General features: G+C 39.1%; 1 protein-coding gene across 15 annotated transcripts in view; it reads right to left on the reverse strand.

Annotated features, from left to right (window-relative positions):
- Positions 1–24,217, reverse strand: part of tjp1b (tight junction protein 1b) — a 63,116-nt gene that overhangs the window by 13,748 nt on the left and 25,151 nt on the right. For 5 of the 15 annotated variants that reach the window (XM_081356562.1, XM_081356561.1, XM_081356549.1 and 2 more), the window contains 20 exons: positions 19,799–19,855; positions 18,138–18,262; positions 16,889–16,991; positions 16,283–16,607; positions 15,962–16,027; positions 15,736–15,842; positions 15,378–15,546; positions 14,433–14,577; positions 13,689–13,724; positions 9,294–9,421; positions 8,952–9,057; positions 8,709–8,859; positions 6,589–6,697; positions 4,526–4,745; positions 4,251–4,435; positions 3,951–4,046; positions 3,777–3,859; positions 3,464–3,674; positions 1,841–1,941; positions 483–836 (listed from right to left, as the gene is read on the reverse strand). In XM_081356562.1, coding sequence (XP_081212688.1) covers positions 483–836; positions 1,841–1,941; positions 3,464–3,674; positions 3,777–3,859; positions 3,951–4,046; positions 4,251–4,435; positions 4,526–4,745; positions 6,589–6,697; positions 8,709–8,859; positions 8,952–9,057; positions 9,294–9,421; positions 13,689–13,724; positions 14,433–14,577; positions 15,378–15,546; positions 15,736–15,842; positions 15,962–16,027; positions 16,283–16,607; positions 16,889–16,991; positions 18,138–18,262; positions 19,799–19,855 — 2,877 coding nt within the window. The remainder of the gene's footprint in view (positions 1–482; positions 837–1,840; positions 1,942–3,463; positions 3,675–3,776; positions 3,860–3,950; positions 4,047–4,250; positions 4,436–4,525; positions 4,746–6,588; positions 6,698–8,708; positions 8,860–8,951; positions 9,058–9,293; positions 9,422–13,688; positions 13,725–14,432; positions 14,578–15,377; positions 15,547–15,735; positions 15,843–15,961; positions 16,028–16,282; positions 16,608–16,888; positions 16,992–18,137; positions 18,263–19,798; positions 19,856–24,217) is intronic. The other 10 variants (XM_081356555.1, XM_081356554.1, XM_081356550.1 and 7 more) reach the window with 7 other exon arrangements.

A 24,217-nucleotide genomic window follows, 5' to 3' on the forward strand; every position in this document is an offset into this window, starting at 1 on the left:
TGTGTTATTAATTGGTTTGTCTGACTTACAATTATAGAAATTAGTTATATTCCAAAATTAAAAAAAAAACAAGCTAAATAAATACAAAATTTAGCAAGCCAAGAGGCTAGATATTTAGCAAGCTAGCACCTCTATGTAGGGTAAACAAATAATGAATCTAAAAATAATAATAAAATAAAACAACCAAGCTGACACCCTTATGCAACCTAACTTTCTTCAGTAAGCAACGGCTGACTTTAGATCCTGAAAGTTTCCATCCTGTTCATTTTCTTGTCAGTGTGTTATATTTAACATTTTTTTATTAAGTTCCTGAGTGTCTTTTATAGAAATACTTCATTTAATTACAACACAAGTGAATATATTTTAAAAGTTAGAGAGTTCAAAAAGCACTGCATAGCAGAAATGACCAATATTATGCTAAAACTTCCCTCTAAAATGAACAAAGTAACCAACACACACATAATGGTACTTCTGTTCCGTACCTGCTGAGGCGCTGCCATTTTAAACCCAGCCGGGTCAATGCGGTTAACCGGCTCTGGTTGCGGCACAGCATGCTGGTAGCTCGGGTACCCGGCTGCGTCCTGGATGACCGGCGGGTCCTCTCGGACAGGTTCGGATGAGCGTGTGATGGCAGGCTCGCTGGGCAGGCCCACCTCATCGTTCATAGTCTCATCCAGCTCCTGGTCGGTGTAGGCGCCGCCCTCCGTGTCGGTGTCTTCGTAGTCGGAAGTGTGGCGGCTGTCAGTGCTGTACATGCTGTACTCGCTGCCCGGTGCCGAGAGGTAGGAGAGGCGGTCGTCGTGGATATCAAGGTCATCGTCAGGAGCACCATCTGCCTGCAGGCCGAGAGGGGGAGGGAGGGATGGTTAGGATGAGTTTGAGGACCCACAGCAGTGGAAATGAAATGACGGATGGGTGAGAGCAGAAACCAATGCATATCAAATGCCTTGGACTAAAGCAGGACTAATCATCTAAGCTCTGCTTTTTGCTCTTAAACGTTTTTTTTTTTTCTTTCACTATAATAAAATTATAAATATTATTACACAGCTACTTACCAAATAAATAAATAAATGAACAGACATGAAATATTGTTTTTGAGCTGAAATTATTTTAGGGTTGCACAATATAGTTGTACCATATCAGATATTGGCTTTTCTATATTCTACTTTTTAATTTTTTATTTATCATATCAGATATATATCAGATATATATCGGCTGATATTTATCATATGTATTAAATTCGAAATAGTTATCCAATAAAAACGTATTCAGATGTTGGCGGTTTTAGTGCTGTCAAAATAAAAGTCCCCGTTCTGACCTTTATCAGCCAAACAGAAAAACTTAAAGGCCGATAATTAAAAAATAGAAACCGGCCTTGTTAATGTATAGGTTGACCAATATTTACAATTACAGTTATATAAGTATTATTTTTTTATTTTATAATTAGAAGTTTTGCTTTTAACACGTATTAACCAAACAGAAAACGTAAAAGGCTAATGCCGATCATTTAAAAAAAAAAAAAGCTAAATCTTGGCTGATATATCGGGGTTGTTGATGTATAGGTTGACCAATATTTAAAATTTAGTTATATAATTATTATATTCAATTATACAGTGTAACTATAGAAAAATATTTTACCACAGAATGACCACAACTGACCATTAAGAATCAAATATTCTAGATAGCAGTCCAGTAACGTATTGTATAAGAAACATAAATGGGGGTGGGGTTGAGTTGAGGCAGGTTGCTGACCCCTCACCTAAGGTGTTTGGGTCGGCGGGCTCTAGACAAAGAAGCAACATGTCTGGATATTGGGACACAGAACTGTAGAGAAACTTACCTTGCCCTCTGAGACCCAAACCAACTGGTTCTGTTGCTGCTGGATGGTCTCTTTCAAAGCGCCGTACCACCCGTCGTTCATGTTGTTCAAGTTGATGGTGGCTAAAAGGAAGCAGAGTCGCAATTAATTCTGTAAGCAAATCACAGCATTGTGCTAATAACTAACAACAACTAGTGCAATCCTAACCATTAAAAATAATAAGTGGTGACCTATGACTTAAAGCTCCAGTATGCGACTTTGGTATTTGACCACAAGAGGGCGCAGTTTCAACAATAACAAAGGCGAAGCTTGATGACGCTATGAATGAGGTGACGATGGGAGATGTCGTTTTTAATGCGTTTTCACCATCTAGCGTTATATCTACATGGAATTAATGAATCATGATCACGGATGAGGTAATTTATTCGTTTTTGTATTACCTGTATGTCTGATCGTATTATTTTATTTCATCATAATTAATGAACTGCAAGGAACGTGAAATGTTATGCTATATTATCCCGTTACAACATACAGCTATTTGTCAAATGATTTGTTTGGTTAATGTTGTGCAGTTTTACGTTTTTATGGTTAATGCCGTGTTGTGTAACGTGTTCAAACCAATATCTAAAAGTAAATTTGAACGAACATTTGCAAGTAATGACTAAATATATTTTTTTAACATCATATCCGATTGTATTTAATTGTACTGCCATAAGCTCGGTCACCACACGTGATAAAAAGCCTTACCAAAGTACAAAGAGCAATATAACTTTGTTTATAAGTGCTATTATTGACAGTTGCATGTCTTACCTGTCTATCAATACACTCGCGAGAGCAGAGTCTCGGTTAAGTCCAAGATTGTCGCGCAGCTCTCTCCATCTCGAAAACGCCTGCCGATATTTATCTGGGTTTTATTCCTCCCGTCCTTTTATTTGTCACACAGTCTGAGTGTATCCGAATATGGACGCTTTCGTTTTGTTGGCACTTCCATACTCGCCAAAGAGTTCGTGATCCATAACAGCTATAACCATACAGTCTATGGCTATAACGCTTTAACCACCACTTCCGCATTTGACCATGCGATATTCCGGTGTGGTGGGTCATATTTTTTATTTTATTCTTTTTTTATTCTTTGTCAGACGTCTTTATTGTTTATTGTGATAAGAAAAAAAACCTCAATAAAGTTGTTGTAAAAAAAAAAAAAAATCCGGTGTGGTGGAATATCCTATCACATGGTCCACACCGGAAAAAAGAGATATTGCGTCACTGAGGCGCGACATTTCTTTTCCGGGACGGCCAGTTATTTAAAATCGGAATTTCTCTGAAATAAAAAATCTTTGGAGACTTTTGAGATATTGTAAGTACACAACTGGAGGAAATATATCACACTGTGCAAGTTATTTTTGGAAATTTTATTACAAAATTCCTACATATTGGAGCTTTAAATTTCAGTCTGTTCCTACTTTAGACAACGTTTATGGTCCTTTTGCATCCTTTTTGAAGCTTGCAAAAGTCCCAGTCCTTAATTCACTTTATCCATATAAGGTCATTATATGGGAAATTTCTCCTTTTGTGTTCCACGGACAAAAGAAAGTCATAATTTTGCAACAACATGACGTTATTTCGATGTTTTGGTCTACTCACTGGTGAAGAGATGATGGTTGTTCTTTCTCAGTTTGAGAGCGCGCTCGTACAGCTTCCGGGCGCTCTTCCTGGACTCGGAACAGAGCCTGGTCCTCATGTTCTTGACACCCTGCTTGCTGTCTGGATTCAGGAACACCACGATGGGGTACCACTGAGCGTAGTTCAGACGATCCACCGCGTTGGGTGTGATGTCCAGCACGGCATGCTTGTCCTAGCAGTACAAACAGAATCATGAAACTCCAGCTGTGTCTTTGCTCACGAGCGGAGCAGAAGGAAAGCGGGATGGCAGTTAACTAAATTATTCCATACTCACTCGGTCAATGATCTGTTTAATGGTATGGAGACGAATGATTCCAGAGCTGCGCTGGTCTGTCCCCGCGTCTCTGGGTTCACTCTCTGAGAGGAGGAGAAGAAGACAGGTTTATACAGATTCACCTTCTAAATATTAAAGAAAAAACTACATCAAATCTCAGTACACAAAACTCACTTGCAAGTTCAAAGAGGTCAGCCTCCTCTCTCGACAGTTTCTCTCTTGCGACATCCGCAATAGGCCCGAAAATGACCACCGGCCTCAAGAAACCAGCTTTTATGCAGGAGAAACAACAGGTTAACTAGATTTATACAAAACTGCTGTCCTCTAATGTAAATCTATCAGATTATTTCCCGCAAACATCAACAGATGGACTGAAACTGATTAGCAAAGCTTAAAAACAATAAAATGTCAAAAAAAAAACAATGTCCAAACCACAAATAACTAAAGCAACTAAACCAAGAGCAGGTGCCGTACCTTCTCTAAGCACCACTCTTTCATAAGCAGGGAACTTTGTTTGGACGGGCTGAGCGGAAAGGTCCTCTCTGCTCTTCCTCAGGTTTCGTTTGGAGCTACGGAGGCCTCTGAACCTCCAGAAGTCGGCCCGATCCCCTCCTGGAGTCTTTGGGAGAGTGTACTGGACACTCGATAGCTGCTCAGCCCTGCAGGACACAAAACATCAGTCCAAACTTGAATGACAACACTTCAAACAAGCATGACTGAATGCCAACTAATACAAATGGTTTCAGTACCTATTCTTGTTGGGGATGATGCCCCGCTCCACCTCCTGGTGGTTCTTGCCGATGCGGATGGCGAGCCAGGAGCCCAATTTGCCATTGTAAAGGGTGTCAACCACTCTAAAGACCTCACCCTTGTTGAAGCTCAGGCCGTAGGGTGACTCCTTCTCGTACTCAAAATGGGTCCTGATGTAGAACGAGTCACCAACGTCGGACTCTACAATGCGTCGGTACACTGGGAAGCAAAGACATTTATATTATTATTTTGCAGTCCTGCTAAAAAACTTGAACCAGTTTAAGGTGGTTTTGCTGGTCAGTCTAACAAGTGCCAAAAAAAAAAACATCAAGAACCAGCGTAGCCTGACCAGTGAAAACCAGCTTGGTGGTTTTCTTGAGTAAGTTGTAAAAGATTCCATCCCTCCACAGAATCTTTTTGCCCTTGGACATTATATTATCAAAACCAAAAGAGTCAAATTAAACTTTTTTTTTAACTTTGTGTTGTCAGTTAAAGGGATAGTTCACTTTGAAATAAAATTTTGGTATGTTTTAGCTTACCTCAAGGGCATCCAAGATGTAGGTGTCTTTGTTTCCGCAGTAGTTTCAATTTTGATATTTTTAGGTCAAACCGTTCTTGTCTGTCAGTCATATAATGCAGGTCGATGGTCACTGTCTCAAAACACAAGCACAGAGTCCAAATTAAAACAATTCCCCATCGTCCAAATTAAACAATTCCCCATCATAAGTACACATTGATGGCCTAAGACACGAAACGAGCGGTTTATGTGAGAAAACGAACAGTATTTATATCGTTTTTACCTCTAATAACAAAGCCACGTCCAAGTGATCTGAAGGCGCGGGCGCTTCCTATTGTGTGACGTGTGCGCAGACGGGGTTGCATAGATATATACACACTAGATGTCGCCTCGTTCCTTGAACTGCCGTAGCCAAGGCGGCTTCTATTGTATATATCTATGCAACAGTCTGCGCACACGTCACACAAAAGGAAGCGCCCGCGCCTTCAGATCACTTGGACGTGGCTTTGTTATTAGAGGTAAAAACGATATAAATACTGTTCGTTTTCTCACATAAACCGCTCGTTTCGTGTCTTAGGCCATCAATGTGTACTTATGATGGGGAATTGTTTAATTTGGACGATGGGGAATTGTTTAATTTGGACGATGGGGAATTGTTTTAATTTGGACTCTGTGCTTGTGTTTTGAGACAGTGACCATCGACCTGCATTATATGACTGACAGACAAGAACGGTTTGACCTAAAAATATCAAAATTGAAACTACTGCGGAAACAAAGACACCTACATCTTGGATGCCCTTGAGGTAAGCTAAAACATACCAACATTTTATTTCAAAGTGAACTATCCCTTTAACTTTCGGTTAACAAGCTAAATACTTAGCTTATAATAGTGTTAACGGGTTAAAAAAAGCTGTTTCGATTAGTACGATTCCGATCATTCACTGAGATGGAAAAAGATAACCGATTAACCAACTAGCTAAGCATAATGCTAACTGGTTAAGAAAAACAACCTCTTTTGATTAGATAGAATAAGATATCATGATAACATTTTTGATCAGGCATTGACAACTTGGCTAACTAGCTTACCATAGCACTTACTGGTTACAAAACATTAAAATAACACTCATTTTCACACATTTACAAGTGGTGCTCACTGCAGAGCCAAACGCTCCACCTCTCTGGATGATAAAAAAAAAAAGAAATTACATTCAGAGAAGGGCTCTTCTCCCATGGCTCTGCAGTGAGCAGCATCTCCACATTTAGGCAATTAGGCCATAAAAAATTGATTGGATGTAATCAAGCTAGGTTATGATATTATTAGCTAAATTATTTTGTAAATGAAAATACATTAACATGCTCGTCCCTCATTTTCTGCTGATGTTACAACCAAAAAGCTATTTAGGCATTGTTGTAACAAACTCAAATAAGTCTTTGTCCATTCTGCAACTTTTGTTGTTTGTTGATCTAATCAATTCCTGATGGATAAAATCAAGCCTGCCCTAAATCAAGTCACGTATACCAAGACCTGACAGATTGCATCCTCACCATCTTTCTTTTTCTGGGCTAAGATGGTGACCTCCTCTCCTTTGGGCAGGTCCAGCAGAAACAGCACTGCCTCCTCACGGATGATGTTCGCGAAATCCACGTTGTTTACCTGGAAAGGGTTCGAAGGAAAGCTAATTAGAACACTCTAAAAGGGACTAATGAATGGGCAGAAAGTTTCAAGAGGCAGGTTTGTGAAAAAAGTGTGATTGGGTGGTGGGTGGTGAGGTTTGCGAGAAAAGGGAAAGTGACAAATGTCCTGAATAAAGAATAAGCATGTTGGAAAAACCCAGCGAGGAAAAGAAAGAGGCTGCGTTTGGCAGCGAGGTGAAGGAAACCAACGTCACCGGGGAAACCATCCTGAGAGAAGGCAAGCATCTTCACACACTGAGGTTTAATGCCATCCATACAGCACAAGAGGGACATTTTGGAAGGGAGAACCGCCATAAAACTAAGACTGCCATTAAAGAGCCCGTAAACAGAAGGTTATAAAAGCCGGGACACCAAATCTCCCTTCACCCACAGGCCTTTAAGAGTCCCACTCCGGTTATTCATCACAAGAGCTAAACGCCACCACAAACAACAGGCTGAGCGGCTAAGAAACTGTAAGAGATGCAATAGCTTGAGCACAAACCAAGCAGGTATAAAAATCAGATGCACATTCACACACACACACACACACACACACACACACACACACACACATTGTGTTTTCATGTTTTATAGGGAGTTTCCATAAAAGTAATGATTTTTATACTGTACAAACTGTATATATTCTATCCCCTTACACTAACCCTACCCCTAAACCTACCCATTACACAAAAACTTTCTGCATTTTTTCATTTGCAAAAAACACTTAGTATGATTTATAAGCTGTTTTCATCAATGGGACCAAAAAATTTCCCCACAAAGACTAGTATTTCGGGTATTGCCATCTTTGTGGGGACATTTTGTCCCAATAATGTAGGGTTTACAAGGCCACACACACACACACACACACACACACACACACACACACACACACACACACACACATGCATAAGTCAGATCCAAATAATGGACAGCAAATTATGCTGCCTCATCATACCAATTATTAGCAAAAAGTTAAGGTAGCATCACATGTATTTTTTTCAGATGATTCTGCTGTGAACTCAAAATTCAAGACGGGAGAGGATGATAGAGTCAAAAGGATTCTATATTATAAACAAAATGTATACAATATTGAAATGTATCATAAGAAAACGGTTCTAATAGGCTTATAAATAACTGTTTTACCTATTTTTATTTAAAAAATGCATATTATATTATTATAAAAATGGCTAGATTTTTATAAGCCTTTAATGTGCACTTATCTTTATGAGGGAATGATCTACATGAAGCACAAGTAATCAAATCAAACACAAAAGTTCAATATTCATATACACTTCATTTTAAAAGTTTGGGGTCAGTAAGATTTTTTCTAAAGAAATTTCTTCAAGGGCACATTAAGGCCCGGGTATACTTCATTTTCTGCGCAAATATATATACGTATATATGTATATAGGATAAGTATAATCCTTTGGCTGTGAGCATGGAAAGACACGTTTATCAAGTTGATAATATTAAGAAATGTTTCTTGAGCAGCAAATCATCATATTAGACTGATTTCTGAAGGATCATGTGACACTGAAGACTGGAGTAATGATGCTGAAAATTCAGCTTTGATCACAGGAATAAATTACATTTTAAAATAGAAAACAGTTAAGTAATAATATTTCACAATATTACTGTATTTTTCATAAAATAGATGCAGCCTTATAGTCAGACTTATTTCAAAATATAACAGAACCCAGCATTTTGAACAGTAGTGCATTTATAAATATCCTTTGTACACATTTATACACAAGTTGTTTGAGGGTGAAAAGAGATTAACTATTTTACATAATTCGCAATGCATCATGGGAGTCGGCAGTTACTATCAAGTTCTTTTGCCATAGTTCTTGCTTCCACAGTAACTGTGACTGCCTGATTGGTGGATCACTAGCAACCAAAAGGACAGTCTCCTGATGACCTTTAGAAGAGGCTGCCTATGTAGACAGCTTTTGTAGACTGAAGTTTTTGCAGTAATTAATCAGTGAACTCACCCTGAGAATCTGGTCTCCCTCCTCCAGGCCCTCTTTAGCAGCAGGACTGTCCTCCAGAACTCCCGCCACAAATATCCCGACATCATTCCCACCAGCGAGTCTCAATCCAACACTCTCGCCCTTCTTAAACTTCACCAGCTTCATGCTCGGCCTGAGGGTGGACACACAAACATGCATCTAGGGACGTTTCATTCTCAACATCTCTAAAACAGTTTTGGGTTCGGGCAAGTTGGTGAGACGCACCGTAAAATGCTGTCATCATTTGTGACGCTGGGCACGGGGGCGTCTGCTGGACTAACAGGCAGGTCCACGTCAGGCTGGCCAGGTTGAGCGTACACAGGCTTGGGCTCTGAGGAGATCAAAGCACATTGAATAGCTGAGTAAAACACACACACACAGAATTGTCACCACATGAGCTTGTCGCACACTGGGAGGTCAAAGACGCCCAGTGGGACGAAGCAGGTGGGAAGACACTGTCACAACTGACAAACTCCTGCTGCTCATCACCAGCTGCGCACGAACACAAGCCCACGTGCACAGTCAGAGAGTGTTTGATCAGTGTATCCATGTGTAATGACCTCTGACCTGGCAGAGGGGGGAGCTGTTTCTCTTCTCTGGCTGCGCTCTGCTCTTTCGGCATCTCCTCCACCATCTTAGCAGGTAGAGGAAGCGGCCCAGCCTTGGAGATCCTGTCTTCATCACGGCTCCTGTGACTGGGGGTGTAAAGAAGACAAGCTGTTAGAATCCCACACAGGAAATTATTTCATGCATTAGTCTATAATGAGCGTAAATGTAGTAAATCTGTGGATGAATCATTCTTTGAAGTTGTTTCTTTTTAATGATTTGGTCAAACTGATATGAGAAGCAATTTCAATCAGTGGATTGTGTGTGACAAGTTTGTTTTGAAGTAAAACATTAAGGGGAGTGTGATATGTTTGAACCATAAGCAATGCAAAATTCTCAATTCTCAGAACGAATCTTCTTCAACTTAGACTTAAAAATGGGTTTATATTGATCAAATACAATTAGGATCTCAACTAGAGTGACATCAAACTCCAATATCTACATTTACATGATGTAAAACTAAAAAAAAACACTCATTTATAAAATGTATCGATAATACTGACTTTTGCCAGTGTTGAATGATGATTAGTGAATCAGTCTTCTGAATTCATTGAAAGAATCTAAATGAACCAAATTTCTAACATGAATCAGACTTCCCAAATTGATTTCACTAACTGTTATGTATTGTACAAAACGGAACTTAATATAACTTAAAATATGACTATACCACTATTATTGATACTATTGGGATTGTTACTATTAATACTTGGGATATATTACTATTGATACTTGTTACTATTATCACTACTATTTTTGACCAATGACTGAAATGAATCAGTAATCTCGTTCTCTTCGAACAAACCAAATCACTAAAATGAATCAGACCTCCAAAAATCAACTTTACTGACTGGTATCCATATAAAAACATCAGATATCTGATAAGACGGATATAAGATCAGAGATTAAATATGGACTTCCTAAAGAACACATAAAACGCCACACTTTAAACAAAACTTTTTTACTTATTCATTGAAACAGTATAAATAAAATGTGATCAAATGAATCAAGACACATCAAATTCACTTTTAAAAGCTAAACACATTTTCTCCAAAGGCCACAAACATTCTCGACACAAGTACTCAAACGCAGATGTAAACGCTTGGCAAACCAAATCAATATCGGTATATAAATGAAGTACTTTAACACGCAATCTTGTGTTGTTGAGGCGGTAACCGACCTCAACACTCCAGACGGCGAGAGAGTCACTCTCACATATCTGTGCTATTAAAACCAGAGGTCAAGCATTGAACTTACTTTAACAAACATGCTCAAAAGATTCTTAAATTGTTGGTCCACTAGGACAGTAGTTGAGCTGAAAGAACTGACACTTTACGCGAATGTCCACTATAACACTATGTGTTTGCGTTCATGTACTTGGTAGAGTATGTTTCAGGCCGTAAGTGAATGTACATCAACAACACACCTGTAAACCAAGACACTGAAAATATACGGTACAGTGTGGAATGAGATGAGCTTTGTGCTGTTCGGGTAAAGCTTTTGATGATTAATGCATGCTCTGCTCACAGCAGGACAACCAAAAAACAACGCCGCTTTTTCCACACTATCGAGCCTAAGCACACAACCCATAAAACACTGTTTACACTGAAAGACAAATGGCAGATGAGAGCGAGGTAGATGGGGAGAGAGGGAGGACGTTGTGTGGCTAGGGCGGCTAGGTAGTCTTGAAGGTCACAGCTGTGTTTTGCAGCTCCTTTGTTGGACTATATTTAGCGCAGACCATCTGATCTGGAGTAATGGAGGAGAGAGAGAGAGAGAAAGAGACGACAAAGAGAAAAGGACTCCAGGTGCACCACCGCCATTGAGGCACTCCAAAAATCGGCACATGGCCAAAGATGACGGGTCCTGCCCGTGACCTTTATTGTCACGGTAAACAACAGCGGGCGACATCCGCGGATTGCAGAAACTCTCCATCTCTGCAGGGCCGGGCCGCCACACGTGGTCCTGTTTTATTCATGACAATGACGAATATCTTTCCCAGCAACGGTGTGCCGCAATAATAAGCCTTGGCTGATTGAGGATAAGTGCATGGCATAATGCACTATTACCTTAAAGTATTAAAGACTCCATTGTGCACTCGAGGCTCTTTACAGTTATAATAATCAATAAAATTAACTACAAGAGAAGAAACGCTTGCACTTGCGTTGCATTTTGCGCTCTGTTTCGAAGAAATATGGCACTCTGATACGGGGATGTGATGAGTTTTTATTCTCAACAGGAAATTAGATGTGTAATCTAATTCAGTACGTCCTTAACTGGGACCTAAATTTTACATCGGACATTAAGTGCCGACCCAACACTTTTTTATAGTACAAAAGTGAACAAAAATGTCCTTAAATTAAACACCAAAATGTCTAAACACTACTAGTTTTGAGAATGAGAGCATGTTGGCATCTGCCTGATTTGGCTAGCGTCCATCAAGTGCCCAATGACTTAAAATATCGTAGAGTCCGGCTGAACGTTGTAGAGACTTTGACATCAACATACCGTTCACCTTTTTCCTCCCTTTAAAAAGTTGATAATCCTATTTAGTTTGTGATGCACCAAACACTGGTTTAATTCTCTAATCTCTAATTGAAAGAGAAAATGGAGAGAAGAACTTGGCAGGACATCTTAAATCGCTTTCTTTCCTCTTTGTTACCAGGCTGGTAAAATCAACCAAGAAAGAGAAAAACACAAGTTCGTACACAAGGTTCAAACCAATGTCTATGATACTTCTCAATGGCAGTTGTTCAGCAAATGCCATGTGACTAATCACTCTGAAACATCATGATTAGTCTCACTGGCTGATGGCAACACAAGGACGTCCACGAGACATAAAAGGTAGCAGACGGGCAAAACTAGAAATACATTTTGATTTATATGTATCCGTCTTCTCTTATGTTCTCAGTGGGACAGGGAGTTCTGCTTCATGTCCTCAAACATCCCAGCTAAGAGTAAACGTTCTCAGAACACGTTTTGACACGGTTCTCTAAGAGTTTTGCACAAAGGTCTTCCAGTAATGATTAAAGAACATTCTTTCAAAGTCATCTGGTCTTCCCATGATGTTTCCAAAATGACAAAATGGAATGTTTCCTTAAAGGAATAGTTCAAAATGAAAATGTTGTCATCATTTACTCTCCCTCAAGTTGTTTCAAACCTGTATGAGTTTCTTTCTTCTGCTGAACCCAAAGAAAGATATTTTGAAGAACGTCGGTAACCAGACAGTTGATAGATCCCACTGACTTCCATATAGTAGGAAAAAAATACTATGGAAGTCAATAGGGTTCATCAACTGTCTGGTTACCGACTTTCTTCAAAATATCTTTCTTTGGGTTCAGCAGAAGAAAGAAACTCATACAGGTTTGAGGGAGAGTAAATGATGACAGAATTTTCATTTTGAAGTGAACCATTTCTTTAATATTCCAATCACTGAGAAAAAAAGGGGTCTTTTTTCAGAGGACTGATTACTGTTCAGAGAACATTCAGAATAATATTTTAATAACTTAAGGGGAATGTCATAAAACATTCATAGAACATACTTTATTAGTTGGTACCACCGACATGGTGCCTTGACCATCTGGCAGCATTCCATGTTTCCAGCCCCCCAAAAAAAGGTGGTTCTCAGATAAAACAAAAATTGACTCCTCAACGGTTCAATCCATTAAACCTGAAGGAATTCAGTGATGTTCTTATCAGAAAAGGTTTACAAAGCAACAACTAAGCTTTCAGCACGCTGCCTCTGTCTTCACCGATTCCAAATGTTTGTGTCTACGCACATGGTGCAGGTGGTGCTTCAATCCTATTGGACGACTTTCAAGGATGGTTGGCAGAGCAGATGTGCCTGTAATACCAAGAACTCTCTAAGGCAGAGAACTACTACTACAAATGATGTTAAAAGAAGCATGTTTTCGCCAACACTGCGAAACTGACAGCAGCAGCCCTTTGGAGCACGTGTGTATTGTACGTTATCAACAGACACCCTTATACTTGTCTTTGCTCAGCAGGAAAGGGGTAACAGCTGAGACCAGTTCTGTGAAAGTGAATAAATGAGAATGAATGGAGGGATATGTTTGATGTCAGAGACGCATGCTGGGATTAGGCACACAAACCAATGAATTCCCTGTACACAAGTTGGTTTGTTGGGCTTAATTCCCTTAGCCAGGGTTGTGACGTTGGAATGATGAAATGAACATGTCAAGTAGTTCGCATAAATTTTCAGCATACCACACACACACACGTTGGGTTACATCACTTTGTGAAGCGCCCTCATCACATGCTTTAGTGCAAAGCTCACAAAAGCGTTAGTTTGGTTAGCTATGTTCGGGACGCTTGCGTTAACCGGACCCACAAACTTACACTGGCCGGGTTCTCTGAGTCGTCGGCCCTGCGGCCCTGATTCAAAACAAGAATCAGAAGAAACTTCATGAACACCAACAAACCTGAAGGTCTGTAAACATGTGTGTGGTCAATTCTGGCTTGTGTGGAGTGTGTAATTTCTTCTTCTAAAACAAAAGCCAGCCAACCAGTTGGAGCCTTCTCAAAACCACAAACAGAGCATACTTACATAGTGCCAGAGAGTTTCCTCTCTTCCTAAGTCAACCTACAAATGACCTACTGATGCTTTCAAGTATTTGAAAGCACTTTACCATCAAAAAAATAACACACGCCACCTTTAAATTTAAGGTTTCATTTAGGAGGATGGCACATTTGCAGGGAGACGAAATTCCTCTCATCCTCTACCGCTGTCACACCCTGGTTTATCTATCTAGGACACATCCAATTTACAGGAGCGTTTTGTCAAGAGCTGCGGTACCGTCTGACAGAACCTTTTCTCATATGCCTGTTCTCATATCAGCGGTGAGCAGGCCTGAAACTTCAGCTCTTAAAGTTCAATCTGTTGAATCTTATAAAAACAGGAAGACTTTAATAATGGGGTGGGGGGTGGGGGGGTGGGGGTGGGAGAACCGAAAAAGACTATTTGTAGGTGATTTGGCTCCAAAGCGTAGTACATTTACGGCAGGTGAATCAGAATCAGACCGCTGATTTCATTTGTACCAACATCTTGTGTGAAAAGCAATAGAAACAGAAAAGGTTTCGGACCTGCCATTGCTGATCTGCGGTGGAGAGTGTCTGGAGTGGTCCGAGGGCTCAGAGCGGCGGTCCGGGGATCGAGACCGGCTGCTTCTCTTCCGCTCGTGGGATCGGTTGGAATGATCGGAGGCCACGGAGTGGATGTCTGAAATATCTAACACAAAGATCACATGATTTCACACCATTACAGGTGATTGTCCCAGTATACTAAGTCAATCTAAAGTATTGCTATTGAGATATTCTATTTTTCCCTAAAAAATCCAAATGGAATCAAATAAGAATCAGCTAAGAAAAACATAAACAAATTTTCAAAATCAGTTTTTTGTTTTGCCTTGTCTTGGTAAAAAAACAAGAAACAATATACAATTAATTTACCTAATAATTCCTGGTAGTTTTATGTGCTTTTGTCATTTTTATCATTTAAAATGTATATTTATATATATAGCTTTATTCTTAATTCTAACAGTTTAAGTTTTAGTTAACAGCAACAACGCTGCTTAAAACAAGAAAAACAATTACATATTTGAAAAATTTACTAAAATTTTTAAATAAATTTAAAATAAAAACAGAGTACAAAACTAAATAACTCAATTTTAATAAATACTATGATGGTATATAAATAATACTAAAATAAGCATTAAAAAACTGTTTAAGTATAAATTGTTTTATCTAACAAAATTTAGTGAGGTTTATGCTTAAAACCACAACAATATAAAAGATATATTCACTAAAACAATAATGTCACGCAATTATCTTGCTTTGTTTAGATGTTTTTTCTGTAAAACAAAATGTACTGTTAATTTCAATAAACTGATATTCTAAAGAATAAATAAAACATGCATTTATTTAGCAGGATCTCTTTGTGAATTAAAGTTGCAGCGTTCTAACTATATAAGCAGGTAGAATTGAAAAGAATAAATCAAATCCACTTTGACTGGTAGGTCACTCTCTCACCATCTCTGTCAGAGGCATTCGCCGAAGGTATGCTGTCATCCATGTCAGGGATATTGAGCAGGGTCGCCCTCTCGTCTCTCTGCACCACCATCTTCAGCTTGCCCTTTGACCTCTCGATCAGTTTCTTAGCATCGATCAGGGACAGATTCTCAGTCACAGTGCCATTAATCTAGTTCCAGAGTAAATGATAATAAAAAAGATGAGAACGCTGTCATTTATCTCCATTAGCAAATGTCTGCATTCTTTCATAATTCCTCACATTACTAAATGCATCACTTCAGTCACGCTCGTCACTTAATACACTCCCTTCTCTCTCTCCATCTGTTTCCCCTCTCCTACAGGTGGTCATTTATCTTACCTTGAGCACCACGTCTCCCTCCTGTATGTTTCCGTCTCGAGCTGCCAGACTCTCGGGGGAAATGTCCTTTACGAAGATGTGGCTGGCCAGGCGAAGCCCGTATTCTGCTTACAGAGTAAACCGCAGAAACACATACAGCATGTTAGCATATGTTAGCTATAAAGTTGCTTTTTTTCCTGATGGAAACCTGCACACACAACCCTTTTTCCTGTAAAAAATGACTAACTTTGTTTTTCATCCTTTAAGGCCAGGCAACCACTGCCGGCTGGTTCCATCAGTAGTGGGCGGGAATCTAAAAAGAGAAAACTAAAAAATGACTAGCCGTTGGCAATTTTATTGCCACGGTGTGCGTAGAGGGTTGACATAGCAAAAATGTCATTGGGACTAAACATTAAACTTCAAATATGTTCTGACTGGATGAGATTATGTTGTTTTGTGTAGCATTTTCAATTGAATGGGGACAGACCACCTGGAAACTTGTTGTGCTATGTAAGGGCAAAAGTGATTGGACGACGCCGGTTGGCAGGCTCGAAGCGGCCATGTTCACCTTCATTTTTGCGGGACTTGATGAGGGTGACCTTGGCTGGGCGAGGGGGGAGGTTGGAGGACACAGAGTGGCGGTCCGAGCGTGGGGACAGACTCCTCTCTCTGGAGCCGCTGCGCTCTCTGTCCCGGTCCCTCCTCCCGCCCAGCCGTTCGCCCCTGCCACTCCTCCGGCCCGTGGCTCCGCCCCCGCTGTAGGCGCTCCGGCCGCTCCGTGCCTCATAAATCTCCTCTTCGTAACTGTCATCGTCCTCGTCGTGCTCCGACATGGTCTCGCGATCACCCGTGCGCCCCATAGGGATCTGCACCTTCCTCTTTCTCCTGATGGTCTGGACAGATTTTTGGCCACATTTTTTATCTCCAATACATCTCTAAAACATTCTCTTACGGATTTTAGTGCAAAATAAATGAATAAAAGGTCCAAAAGTGTGAGGCTACTGTAATAAACATACTTCAAATACCAGACTACCTTTAATTAACATTTTGAAAATGTTATACAAAAACAAATTATATAAATAAATGTCTGAGAGAGAGAGAGAGAGAGAGAGAGAGAGAGAGAGAGAGAGAGAGAGAGAGAGAATAAGAGAATAAAAAAAAGTGGGATACATACTATTTTTGCATTCTTCCCACTTTTCCGAAGTTGCTGCACTGCATATGCATGATCCACGTTATCCATGGAGACGGCGTTGACCATCACCACTCTGTCATTTTCCCTGCCGGGGGCAAAAAGTGCAAAAAGCAGTAAGCAAAAGTGCCACTCCAACTGATCTCAGTGCAAAGCTTGATCAGCAGTCCTGTGCGCTCATGCGTTTACACGCGAAAAACTCCATGAGGGTGAAGAGCAGATTTTTATTTTATATATACATAAAATCAACTGATTCCTTTGAGTTATCAGAGCATTCTGGAAAAGAAAATCTTTCACTATGATCTATAAAATTTATACATTTAAAATAAATATATTTGATAATCCACAACGTGTAGAGTGGGTCCAACTGTACTCTCCATGAACCAGTGAAAATGCTTTTATTTTGCAATTTTCTAATTTAATACACGTTTTCAATACAATTTATATAATTTGAGTAATAAGTATATATAAATATAAATAATATATTATCTATTGAATATTAATTTCTTTAGGTGGCATCCCAAACATTATTAATATCATCTGATATTTCTGGAAATAGTGCATAACGTGTTTAGGAGTAATTTATAAAACATACAGCAGTGGCCAAAAGTGATTTCCGGTGGGGATATTTGATTTTAATGACCCTACAAGTTCGACTAAACCATCAAAATATAAGGGAAGTATTTTATATTTTTTAAATATGAGGGAAGACAAAAACAATAAACTAGAAGGTATTAATCAAAATTATTTGAGAAAAAAAAAGGAAGTCTACAGCTACAGATTTATTTTACTATGCAAAAAAAAAAAAGCATAGAAAATCAAAAAGCTGACAGGAAAAAGCTAAATCATCAGTCATTAAGTTTAATTGGTTCTTTCTTATTTTTGCATGTTCATAATTTCTTTGTATGACAGCCTTGCCAAAAAATGATGTCCGCACAATTCGGCATGTTTCACTGCGTTATCACAACAAAAACAATTGACTCCAAGCACAACTACAATAATCTTAATAATAATTGAATCATATTTGAATAAAGGATGAAGATGTCCGTTTTCCTAGGCCAGACATGACTTTTAGCCTCTACTGTATATTGTCTATTAAAAAAAACGAAACGTTTAAAGGTCACATTGACATTTCATTCAATCTTATCAAATTCACCTAATTCAAATCAGATCCAGGAATTAAAGTGGACCTGAACTGGCATTCTCAATAAAGAAGGTAAGAGATGAGTCTTACTGCAGCAAGCCCTCGGCTGGGCCTCCCTTCAGCACATCAGATATGACGATGGACGTCTCCCCGCTCTGAAAGTGAGGGTTATCCCTTCCGCCTGAGATAGCGATCCCAAAGCCGAACCCTGGTGCCTAAGAGACACACATCTACATGTTACACAACAGGTGAGAGGGACAGCGAAACATTCGCACCACGATGGAAGAGCTGGAGAGGGACGGAATAGGACAGAGAGAATGAAAAGATAAGATCGGAGGCATGGAAAGAAAGATAAATGAGGGGATGTGATGGTCAGAGAGATACAGAGAAAGGGCAGAGAAGGGCAGAGAGATAGAAAGACCGCGTCACGGAAATAAAGAGGAGAGAAACAATACGATAAAACTCAAGCCATGTTGGACCTGAATTCCACAAAAGTTCATAAATTGTCGACTTTGAACGGTTTTAGCTGTAACAGAGAGTAACAAAGTTACGTGTTGCTTTTTAAATTGACAACTTTAACGCACATAAGTGATATAAACTAGCTAGCTAGCATAACTGCAATGTGTTGACCAAGCATGAGCATCTACATACCTTCATAGAAGTTTCTGGCCTTATGTAGTGCATGTGACACCAAGTGTTCATTGAAGTAACGTAACAAAACCACGACACAAACATAACTTATGCCTTCAAGTGTTATCAGAAATGTCCTATTTCCCACTTCTGAAGTCGTGGGTTCATATGAGCTCATTGAGGCTGTCAAAAAGGCTGAAAAACTACATTCAAATTAAATATTACTAATATTCAAATTATAAGAGGGTGCAACGAGCAAAATATCAATGCACCGCATAAAACTGTTTATTCAAAGCAGTGAAATAACATGACTGTCTGTTCAAAAAAGTGCATAACGTTTAAGCTAACGTTTATTAATCATATATAATTTCATAAACAATTATTAACAAAACAGCATCATGTATTTATGCAGAGTTAAATATCATCATGACATCTTGTTCGCCACTGCTAAAATTCGAATAAACCGTTTTTGCATTTGAATTTGGACTTTTATTTTAAATTCGACTGATATTGACTTGACTTGAGAGGGCGTTCATGTCCAATTTCCGACAAGGAAACTTGTATTTACGATAATTCCGATAGCATGTGACGTGACTTTTCTTAAAATGTATTTTGCACTTCAAATAGTGAGTAACCCAATAAAGTAAAATTACTTAATGTAAAAAAAAAAAAGTTTGCTTGGTTTTCCCGTAAAACAAAACAAAAACCAAAACAACAAAAACATTTTATAATATATATATTGTGTATGTATATATATTTTGTATAAAAAAAAAAGAGAGGAAGTCTGGGCAGAACAATACATTATAGATTACATTATAGTTTTATAGTTACAACCATGACCAGGCTAGTCAGAGGTTTGATTTCATCTTTAAAACAAGTTAAAAAAATTAATAATAATAATAATAATAATAATAATCTGCCAGCTGAATGTAATAGAACATCATGAAATAGAAATATATATTTTTTAACAACAAGTAAAACAAAACACAAATACGATTCTACCAATATTTCGAAGGGTTTTTAATTGTATTATGCAGATCACACAAACAACATGATTTGATAAGTAGCCTATCCATACTTGGATTCCAGACACAAATCAAAAAAGAGAAATTGATTCTCACCCTGTGTAGAGTTACAGTGTGCTGTTCCCATATTACAGTCTCCTCCATTGCTGCACTCTGTATTGAGAGAAACAAAAAAAAGAAACAGAAAGAAAAAGATGAATAGAGAAACACACAAATCGTTAGATTAACATCAACAACTTTAATTGGTTACATTCCCACACGGCCTCAAGGATGCAGATGCATTCATTAAAATCAAGCGGGTTACACACACATTCGGAAATGTCTTTGAAAGCGTTTCACATCCGTAAATACCTTTAGAAATCCTCCAAAGACTCTAAATGATCTTCCTAAACGTTATGTAGCAGACTTGGAAATGATGTAACACAACAGACACGGAAACAACAAAGGTAGTGAAACCCTAACGCTAGGCTTGAGGAGGAGAAAGGACTGCTGACACACAGCAAAGCCACCTGAGGTGCTCAAACATTGATTTATTCACGTATTTCTCCATGGCTTCTGCAATGCAGTCACCTCGAACAGCAGCTTCACACGGTTACTGCAACAGCGCCAGTGCTGCACAGTTGTGATCCTGTAGATCATCAGATCCAAAGCAGTGCATACTTGGGAAAAACACACTCACATTTAGAGAATGATTTCATGTAGTCGGATGTGGTGATAGTGTACTGCAAAATAAACACCAACAGGGTGATGCGGAGGGTTTAGATGTGAGCGTCGGGGTTTAAACTGTGAGCGAGAAGGATCGTGGGTTGTAGCTCTAGAAATGTTCCACGAGGGCGACTGTGCCTCCCACTCAATCACATCCGTGGCAAGACCTCAAGTGAGGAAATCCATGAAGGATGAGGAATGTCAGCAGTGTCAGGACCAGAGCCAGCACCTGACAGGATATCCACCACACACACACACACGCACATCATAGCAATTCTTCACTCTCTCCTCAAATGTGTTTGACAGATTCCCTCTTTAGTGAAACGAAGAAGCCTGTTTCTCACATTAACACGACCATGTACAAGATACCTGAACAAATGCTAAAACTTTAAACTAAGGGTACGTTTACACGACAACGACATGCGAGACAAGAGTTTTCCGCGCACAGACGACACCATTGTCAATATGATCTCTATTTACGCGGATCCGCGAAAACGACTAAAAACACTGTATTCTGCTGCCAGGCCATTAGATGGCGATGAAACACTATAGACTGAGCATATTTGCGTATATATTTGTATAACAAAAATATTAGCATTTTTGTTGTTTACACGAAAAATCGTTTTCAAAAACTTGCACTTTGAAACCCGGTTTCAAACGTTTGCGTTTTCAGGCACCCAAAAAGTCTTCAGTTTTTAGTTGAAAACGGTGTAAAAAATAAGAAGCAGAAACAAGCGATAAAAGCATTCATTTGTATTATTATTAAAATTGCCTAATATAAAATAAGTTACTTTAGTATTACTTTTATTCTATTATAGCACTTTTTAGTAGGCTATACTGATAATATACTGTTTATTTTAGCTAGTTTTAGAAATTTTATGTGATTGTCAATTTTTATTTGGTTTTATACATTTCTATTTAGCTTTAATTTATTTTTATTTCAGTTTTAGTAATTTTAGTACTTATTTCAGACAACATTTCTAACTTTCAAATAGTTTTCATCTAATACTTATATTTTAGCTTTATTTCAGTAACCAAAAACAATTTTGTAATATTATCAATTAATGATAACACAACTGTATCAAATATACAGTAACATATACAGCAATATTTAAAATTTACTTTTCTTGTGATCAATAAAGTCTGACACATCAGATATGAGACAAAAAAAAACCGTAAAAAAAAAAAACAAGTGTACATATTTTGCCTAAAGGTTAAATAGACAGTTTGATTGACTATAATTCAGGCCTTTCAGGATTAAAATGATCTAAAATTCCAACGGGACATTCCAAAACAGGATCTTCTACAGGCAACAGTGTGTGTTTGCAAATCCATATAATATGTTTCGGATGCTTAAATAGAGAAGGTTTCTGTAACAAATGGAAACCGTGATGAAAGGGCTGATAGCCTTATGTGTGAAGCACAAGCGATTGCCTCCTGACCTCACGGTGATAAAGGAAGGATGAATGACGTCCCCGTGTCACATCTTCACGAGCTGAGAGATGAAGTCTCAGTCCATCCGTCCAATTCCTTTGACCTCGCAGATAATAACTCAGGTCTCGTTCGCTTCACGGCTCTGACTTCCCGTAACGTTGGGCCCGTCTCAAACCGCACACTACATCTTGTTAGCGTGCAGATAGTTAATCAGATCTACTACAATCTGACAGCAAGAGTTATGGTTATCGGTCTCTTGCCAAGGCTAAGAAACGCCTGCGGTCTGATCCCTGTAATCTCAACTGCGTTTTATAAAGAGCCTGTGAATTGTGAAGAACGAGCAGTTTTGGTTCGACTAGCATGCTAATCTGACCAAATGAGAGATGAGAGAGACTCAGTCCAAATTTTGCTGTCTTTTCGTGGTGTATACAGAGAGTCAAGAGATATACTTTGTGGTTTTTCATTCACTGTCCTAGATTAAACTGGTTAAAATGATCATTATTTTGCTAAAAAATGATTCATGTGAGCATAGTTGCCAGGTTAGGAAGATTAAGTAAAACACCAAGCTGAACATGTATCCATTTAAGAGAAAAGCTCTGATTGGGGGGATTTAAACTCTTGACATCTGGCAACCGAAAGCATGAACGCTTGTGGAGGCTTGTTTCCAAGATGATGCAAATGTCAAACGAAAATTAAACTTTTTCAGGATAAATAACCAGCTGGCAAATATCGGAGACGATTATGCTTCATTAATCGAGAAAAGTAAAAATCGTGATCACAATTAAAGACGACCTGAAATGCTTTTGTTCAACTTTCTTTAGTGTGCAATGTTGTTGTTTGAGCATGAAAAATGTCTGCAAAGTTGCAAAGCTCAAAGTCATTCCAAAGGGAAGCACTTTTTCTGAACTCGTTCCCAGAATTCCCACCTAAGGAATATGCACAAAAAAGGGCAAGGCCCGCTTGAGCTAAAACTTGAGGTTATGGTAAGGGGCGTGACAATTCTGAAACACACTCGAATTTGTTGACCAATCACAACACGCTGGTTCAGCCAACCAATCAGAGCACAGTGTGTTTTTCAGAAGGAGGGGCTTCACAGAGACAGGAACTAAACAGAGCTTTACTGACAGACTGGGAAGAGAGGAGCTGCAACAATAAATGTTTTTTGAACATTCAAGCATGAAAACCTTTTCTAGTAGACCCCAAAAACAAAATCAAGACTTTGTAAAGGGGCAAAATATGGCCTCTTTAAAGTACGATTTATTCTGCCAATCGGCAAGAGTATTCCCTCAGCCAACATCAGCCAAACAACCTCCGTTTGACGATTACAGCATAATGAAACATGACAGACGGACAATGAATTCAAATAAAACCAAGAGTAGATGCCGAGAAAGAAATAAGAGGGAGGGAGGGAGGGAGGAGAGCGAATACAAGGGCAGTGCGTTGTGGGAAATGTGCTGACCTAGGGGACAATTACTGCAAGCTCAACCCTTCACCTGTGCCCTGCATGGCAATGAGGAGATGCTCGGATCGATCCGGTCTATTAACATATCCTGCATCTCTGCGAGGCTTGTTAAAGCCACAGCTAATCCCAGTGGGATAGTCGTGCCGGCCTTTCCATGGCGTATTGTACGAAAATGTAAGCTAGACAAGGCTATACAAAAAAAAAAAAGAGGAAACCAATTGACCTTAGTTGGGATAGATTCAATGTTATTTTGTGATGCAAGTAAAAATGAGGCCATTCAACGCAAATTTAACAGCAGTCTCCAACTTTGGAGATGTATTTGAAGCTGCAACTTTGCTAAGAAGGTTTTAGCATGGCACAATAAATACTAAACCGTCACTTACGTTGTTTTGCTCCGTCCAACTGTTTTTGCATACTTGATCCATGAAACTGGATGGTCAGTTAGTTTGATATCACTTTTGCAATCTCTAGAAGTTGGTACTGTTGTATTTCTTGTTGTTGATCAATGAAACTGGATGGTCAGTTAGTCATCTGAATGATGAAGTCAAACCAGACTAATGCTCCAAAATGATTCAAGTTTACCTTTTCTAATAACTATTATTTTTATTGGCTATTGCCTTCAATTACAGAATAGTTGAGTAAAGATGACTGCAAGAAAACACATATCAGGACATGATGCAAGCTGAAATCGAACCCGTGTCCTTGTGAGGACAGCAGCTCTTCTCTATTCGTCATTCCCACTGCCCATTGGGAATCACTCAGCCAACTCAGATTTAGTCAGTGACTCCAAATCATTGCGTTCATTCCCTCCGCAGCTAACAAGCTCATTACATCACGTGGAAGGAAGTGGATTAGAAATTCCATCTGCCTCTTGTACAATCTAGTCCTCTCTTCCTTGTTGAATGTTAAAAAGG

Source organism: Scardinius erythrophthalmus (genome assembly GCF_964197995.2).
Source record: "Scardinius erythrophthalmus genome assembly, chromosome: 24".
Taxonomy (NCBI): domain Eukaryota; kingdom Metazoa; phylum Chordata; class Actinopteri; order Cypriniformes; family Leuciscidae; genus Scardinius; species Scardinius erythrophthalmus.